Genomic DNA, 7,131 nt, shown 5'->3' on the forward strand with positions numbered 1-7,131 from the left:
GGCCTGCGCCGCTGGGCCGGGCCGGGCCGGGCCGGTGAAGACCTCTCGATTTCCTGGGCTGTGGCTGGGCTTGTACCACCCCACCTCCGATGTCCAGACAGGGACTGGGACCCTAGGACCTCCTAGGAGCAGGCCTGGAGGGTGCAGGCTGGAGCCGGATGGCTTTGGTGGCTGTTACCGGCTCAGCCCGGACACCGCTGTCTCAGTGGGGCGGTCGCCCCCTGCTGGTGACTGGGGGTGTTGCCACCTGGAGTCGGGGGCAGGGAGGGCCTCACCGGGCCAGCGGGGGAGCCTGAGGAGCCCGCCAGGCACTCGGAGACACTTCTCACTGAATCCTCTCAACGCCCGATGCACCGTTACTGCTGCCCCCAACAAGCAGCACAGGTTCCCAAGGCCAGCGGCCAGGAAGAGCAGGGCTGCTTTTCCACGTTCCCGCCTGCGGGGACCCGAGGGGGCCAGGAGGTCAGCCTGCAGAGCCGCCCAGAGGGTGGGCAGCCCAGCGACCCCTCCTCAGGCAGGGGGGAAGCCCTCCTCGGGCTTCCGATACAGGACACCTGAAGGCAGCCAAGTGGGGGAGTGCGGGGTTCAGCGCTCCCTTCCCCTCCCCCCAAGCTTTGTGCTTCAATAATAATAATTCAGAGTCGGCCAGGGGCAGCAGGAGAGGCCCCGAGCGCCACTGGCTCGCCACGTGACCTGGCCGGTCCCCCTCTAGCCCCACCTGGCTGTCGGCGTTTGGCAGGGTTTGCTGGACGAGACCCCATCCTTGCCCTCCTGGCCCTCAGCTGGCATCAGAGAGGGCCAAGGAACAGGTGATGACAGCTCAGTGTCACCAGGGCGGTGACGGGAGCACACAGGCACGGGCGGGCAGGGGCAGTGTGGCAGAGGTGTGTGTAAGCAGACCCCAGAGCCCCCCTGCTGGCTCCTTCCCCATCCTCTAGAAGCCAAGAGAAGCTGCCCACCTGGGCCGCTGGGCCCCCAGCCGCGAAGCAGAGGCTGGATGGGCCCTGCGTCCTCATCCCGGGAGCCCCTTTCCCCTCCCGCTCCAGGCTGGGCGAGCCACTGCTGTGCCAGCCTCACGGCGCCAGCCACTGTTTAGAAAGTGCCAAGCGCTTTCTGATCTGTCATCAAACACACTCCTGGTGAGCGTGACGGTAATGGATTCACAGTTGCATGTGTACATCAGGAAGCTCAGGGGCGTCCGTGCCAGGGCTTGGCCGAGGAACAGACGTGCCACCGCTTGGGCCTGGCGGGGGGCCGGGCGAGGGTCTTTCAGGAGCCTCTGGCCGACCTGCAGACGCTGGTTCCTTCCCGCCGGAGAGCACCAGCCCCGGTCCCAGCCCAGGCCTGGCACCGCTGGGGACACGGCGGAGCAGATGCCGGCTGAACGGGCACAAAGCCCGTCATGCTGAGGACAGCTAAGGCCAGCGCACCCCCTTCCTAAAGGGCATCTCTCCACGGGCTGGCGCTGGGCACAGTCCCCGGGCCAGGAGACAGGCGAGCGAGGCAGGCCCGGGCCCTGGCCTGGAGGAGCTCACAGTGTGATTTCAGCGCAAATGGCCGTCTCTGGAGATGGGAGTGACCACAGAAGGAAGGGGGCCCTGGGAAAGCCGGGGGGAGCGACAGCTCTGCCAAGACCGATGACAGATGGGTGCAAAAGTCACCCAGGACCCATGGTCACTGCACCCGAACCCTGACCCACGATGCCTGAGTTGGTGGCTTGATGGTGGGGTGCCTGTGGCCCAGTTGTACCATGTGACCTGGCTGACCCCCCTCCCCTCTCCTTCCTTCTCCCCTGAGGAGAGAGCCAAGCAGGGGAGGGGTGCTCTCTACACTGGGATCCTCAGGCGGTGCATCTATCCCCCCAGAGCTTCCGAAAGTTCCTTTCCACAAGCACAGGTAGGTTCTGTGGGATGAGCCGATGGCCGCGTTCCGTGTCCCGCAAACTTTGGATACATCTCTGGGGCGCCACCCAGCTGGCCACCCCTGCTCCCCGAGTCCAGAGGAGGGACGGATGCTGGGTTTCCACCCTGACGGCCTCAGCACAGTCAGCAGGAGATGATGCGTGTGTGTGCGTGCGTGCGCGCGCACGCGCACAAGTCAGGGTCGGGGAAGCCTGAGCAGGATTCACGCGCTGGAGTCCATCCAAGCTCTGGACCATACTCTGAACTGAGTGAATGAAAGCAGGGCAGGATAGGGGTCAGGGGAGAGAAGCTTCCAGGTGGGGAGTCCCTTCCCCGTCCCCTACACCCAGGTGAGTGTATAAAGACAGGGAGAAGCTGGCCAGGTGGGGACCCTGTTCCTGCAGCACCACCCGCCCCCTTGGAGCAGCACTGGTGCCTCTGCAACTCCTGCCATCTTAATTGAAATCTGTCGGCAGCCACCGGGTGTGGGAGAAGCATTTAAGCAGGGCCTTGATTAGCTCCTGACAGACAGCGAGCCCTGACGAGAATGTCAACTTGAGCCCAGCCCTCGGCTGCCCTGTGCTGTTCCCTGCCTCTGCTTTTCCACACTCTCCTGTCACCTTCTCATCGCGTGTTTTGTCTTTTCCTATTGAGTTATGGGAGCTCTTTATATATTAAGGTTATTGATTCTTTGTCAGATACACATGATACATAGTTACTCCTGGTCATTTGTCTTTCAGCTTTTTTTTTTTTTTTGTAACATTATTGCTAATTTCCTAGAAGTTTTCCATTTTTATGTAGTCAATTCTGCTAGTCTTTTCCTTCATATCTTCTGAGGTTTAGGCCCTGCTTTCCCCTCCCAGTTTCATACCAATAAAAATTTTAAAAATAGGAGTATTTTTAAAATGCTTTTTCAGTGTTAGGTGGTAGGTTCAGGTCTTTAATCCACGTGGGAGTTCACTGGGGTTATGACGGGCATCTCAGTATTCTTCCACCAGGGTCCTCCTCCCCGCTGTCTGTGATCTGAACTCTGACAGGTGATGGGGTTGGATCTTGGCTCACCCCCAGGGCTGTGAGCATCCTGGCAGATCAACAAGGGCTGGATAAACCCAGAGAGTAGACTGAGGGAGGTAGAGGCAGGGAGGGAGGTGGCCTTCGGGGGAAGAAGGGTAGAGGCGAGGGGGACCACATCCCAGAGGAACCCGGCCCTCCCTCGGGGCACCCTCATGGGCCCTGGGACTGCGCATGGAGCCCTGATTCGCCGGAAGAGTGGGGTGTTAATCATGGGCACCAGCGACCACTCCGTGGTGGGGAGCGGAATCTTCCGGCATCCCCGCTGGGCTGCTCTCCCTCTTGCCCTATTCCTGGATCAGATTATTTGTCCTGGGCAAGAACTGAATGAGATATTTTTAAAGTCTTGGAGTATGTCAATCAACTTGTTAACAGTAGTTAATTCTAAATAATTGTTCACAAAAGATGATGAGTTGGGAAGATACATTTTCACTTCATTCTTCACGTACTACTGGATTTTGTTCCTTTGTTTAAAGACCATGCGTTATTTTCATCATGATGATGTAAAGCAGTGTCCATTTGGAAAACATAAATAAATAGAGTTCTCAAATTGGGGGAAAATACCGTAAAAAAAAAAAAGTACTGAATGAGAGAGCACAGAGTCTGGGCAAATCTGCCTGGGTTCAGAGCCCAGCTCTGCCACTTACCAGCTGTGTGACCTGGGCCAGTTCCTTATCCTCTCGGTGCCTCATTTTCCTCACCTATAAAGCAGGGATAATAATAGCACCTGCCTCATTGGATCCTGACGGAAGCAGCAAACACCTGGATAATGTGTGCAATGGGCCAGGCACTGTTCTAAGAGCTGTACAGGGACACTCTAATTTAACTGGACTCGTTCTAATCGCACTGGCTTCATTAATCCACGCACAGCGCTCATAGCGGTGCCTAGCACTTGTAAGTGCTGTCCAGGTAGGGGGGGCAGCTGTTGTCAGTGTTGCCTGTAGTCTGCCCTTTACAGCTTGGAAAGCCCTCTGGCCCTCCCTCCACGGGTGTGCAGCCTGGGGCCCAGAGAGGGACAGCAGCTTGCTGTGAGCCTCCAGCCTAGGGAGGAGCGAGAGAGGCAGGGAGACGAGGCCCTTGTGCTCCTGAGGCCGGGTCCTCGGTGGGGAACGCGGGTGGATGCTCTGAGGTTCTGGCGGGTCTGCTGTCTGTACGGCTGTTGCTTTTTTCATGGCTCCTTCTCCTTTGCCCTGGACCTGGACCCTGGACCAGAGGCTTTCCTCTGGGCTGGGTGGGGAGGGGGCCGCACAGCCCTCACACCCTAGGGGCGTGCACACGCTGACCCGTGCAGGAAAGGAAAGCGGTGGGCGGGGGGGGAGCGGCTGATGAAATGTCACTCAATGCTGATAACTTGTAAGGCATTTAATTAAATGCCCTCTTAATCAAGAGGTAATCAAACCAGCAGGGAAGCACCTTGAGTGTGAGTGAGTGTGGGGAGGGGGAGGGGGAGCGCCTGGTGTGAGACCCCCAAGGTGGGAGCAGAAGAACTGAGGAGGGGAGGGACGGGGGCTGGGGGGGTGGGGGAGGAAGGGGGACAGGGGTGGTGAGGGGGCATCCAGAGCCAGGCCCCAGAGACGGCAGCGGGCATGGTCTTCTGCTTCTCATCCACGAAGCCAGCATTTATTGAGCACCTACTGTGCGCTGGACCCACCCTCAGATGCTGGGGTTCTACAGTGAGCAGGACAGTTGTGTTGCTCTCTCATGGAGCTTCCACACGGCGGGGGAAGCCCGACAAGGAAACAGGCAGCCAGGACCAGAATGATAAACACCGATGGGGGCACCTGGGTTGGCAGAGGTCCTCAACCTCCACAGGAGGTCAGGCAGCCTTCCTGAGGAAGTGAGACCTGAAAATGAACAGAAGGTAGCCAGGTGAGGAGGAGTAGGGCCAAGTGTCCCAGGCAGAGGGAACAGCATGTGCAAAGGCTCAGAGGCCAGGGAAGTGCATGTGAGTACCAGATCCCGTCTGGCTGGAGCCCAGAGTGTCAGAGAAGATAAAGGTGCCATCACCCCCAATCCAGAAGAGTTTCCAGACTCTTCCTGATTCCTGCAGTCTTTCTACCAGCCTTCAGCTTAAAACATTTGGAAAGCACAGACTGACTTAAAGCGAGCACAGAAAACATGAAACATGAAAAACTGTCAGTCCTGTTTCCTGCCCAACACAGGCCTGCAGGAAGAAGGAAGTAGCCCAGGACTGACACTTGGTGGTGGTTGTCGCTTTCTGTCACCAGCCACGTGAGCTTAACTCTTGTCTCTCCTTGGTTCTCTCTGGGGAGGTCACTTCCTAGGCCCCCCCCACCAGCTTCTCCCACCGTTCTCTCCCCCATTCCAGGGCTCAAGAGGATCCACGCCCTGACCACACAGGCAGCCTACGAGTTACACGTAGACCTGGAGGACTTTGACAACGGCACCGCCTACGCCCACTACGGGAGCTTTGGCGTGGGCTTGTTCTCCGTGGACCCCGAGGAAGACGGGTACCCGCTCACTGTGGCTGACTACTCGGGCACGGCAGGTAGGGCTCCAGGCTGCAGCGGGGATGGGGAAGGGCAAGGGCAGCCTAGCAGTCTCCCCAGCTGGGAGGACAAAGGGGGTCTTTCCAGGCCAGGGGCCAGGATCAAGGCTTCTCACTGCCACCTCCCAGTCCCCACTGGTCCTCACACCAGCCACATGAAGCCTGCAGGGCCTCACCTGCAAAATCACCCATTTTGCAGATGAACAAAGTGAGCCCAGAGCCAGGAATCAGGACAGCTGGAGTCTGGGCTCTGCTGAGCCTCTAGACCCCCTCTGGGCTGTGTCTCTCCTCTCAGACCAAGGCAAGAAAGCAAGGAAAGGGAGTGTGTGACAAAGCTAGGAGGAGGGAGAGGCTGCCTAGACGCAGGGACAGCCTTAGGGACCACCAAGGCGGCACCGTGCGTGCCTGTGAGCTGCGTGGACACCGAGCGCGGCGGCGGGGCAGGTGTGCACGCACATGTGTGCACCAGTGTGCACATGGGGGGGCGCGCGTGTCTGCACGTGCACATCCTGGACGCACGTCCGGGGGACTGCACTGTGTACGGGAAGCTGTGATGCATGCGCGCCCCTGTGCCCCCGTGAGTACACACCTGTGTGTGCACCTGCGCAGGGGACTCCCTCCTAAAGCACAGCGGCATGAGGTTCACCACCAAGGACCGAGACAGTGACCACTCGGAGAACAACTGCGCGGCCTTCTACCGCGGCGCCTGGTGGTACCGCAACTGCCACACACCCAACCTGAACGGGCAGTGCCTGCGCGGCGCGCACGCCTCCTACGCCGACGGCGTCGAGTGGTCCTCCTGGACCGGCTGGCAGTACTCACTCAAGGTCTCCGAGATGAAGATCCGGCCGGTCCGTGAGGACCGCTAGACCGGCGCGCTGTCCGGCCCCGCCCACCGCCCGGCCCCGCCCCCGCCCGGCCCCTCGCCATCCCCCGCCACCCCCGCCCGCCATCCCCACGCCCACCCCGAGCTCCGCTCCTGCTCAGACGCCCGCCTGCCCGCACATGGCCGACCCGCTCTCGCGATGGAGTGGGCCAGGCCAACCCCGACGCTAAGCGCTCCCTGAACAGGTGAGGCCACACATCACCTTCGCACCGTCCCCATCCCCAATTTGCCCCGGCTGCTGCGGGCCGGGCAAACTTGACCACCCCAAATTCTGCCTGCCCAGACTTTGGCTCCTGGGCTGTTTGCCTTCCCTGGGCCAGGAATCTGCCACGCGCTCCTGGCAGCCCTTCCACGCTGCCAGCCCAGACACCTGGAGTGATGGGCACACAGGAGGGGCAGACGGCCCCCCTGGAGCCCTTTTAGCAGACAGAGGGAAGGCTCGGATCTTTCCGGGTCAGGCCTGAGGCCAGCCTCCCTGGCCCTCCGGACCCCTCCTCGTTCCTCCGGTGCCTGGAGGCCCGCCCTCTCTCCCAAGGACTGGGGAGTGGCTGTGCCCACGGGCTGGGTGGCCACATCCCGCCATGCCCCTCGGCCAGGCTGGGGTGCAGCTGCCTTCGGGAACTCACTCCCCAGGGTGACTGCGATCAGTTCCCTGCTGTCTCTGCAGGGCTGGGACGTCCTGCAGGCCCCCTGGCTGTTGTGGCCGCCCGCCTCCCGTCTTCCCGGGGCAGCTGGAGCCCCGCCCCACCCCTTCCCCGGCCTGC

At 60.5% G+C, this 7,131-nt stretch overlaps 1 protein-coding gene across 1 annotated transcript in view; it reads left to right on the plus strand.

The window, feature by feature from the left end:
• FIBCD1 (fibrinogen C domain containing 1) overlaps positions 1-6,350 on the plus strand; it is a 38,068-nt gene extending 31,718 nt beyond the window's left edge. Inside the window, exons 6-7 of the mRNA XM_024126478.1 lie at positions 5,302-5,481; positions 6,091-6,350. Coding sequence (XP_023982246.1) covers positions 5,302-5,481; positions 6,091-6,350 — 440 coding nt within the window. The remainder of the gene's footprint in view (positions 1-5,301; positions 5,482-6,090) is intronic.
• Positions 6,351-7,131: the final 781 nt, after the last annotated feature.

This window comes from Physeter macrocephalus, chromosome 13 (assembly GCF_002837175.3).
Source record: "Physeter macrocephalus isolate SW-GA chromosome 13, ASM283717v5, whole genome shotgun sequence".
Taxonomy (NCBI): domain Eukaryota; kingdom Metazoa; phylum Chordata; class Mammalia; order Artiodactyla; family Physeteridae; genus Physeter; species Physeter macrocephalus.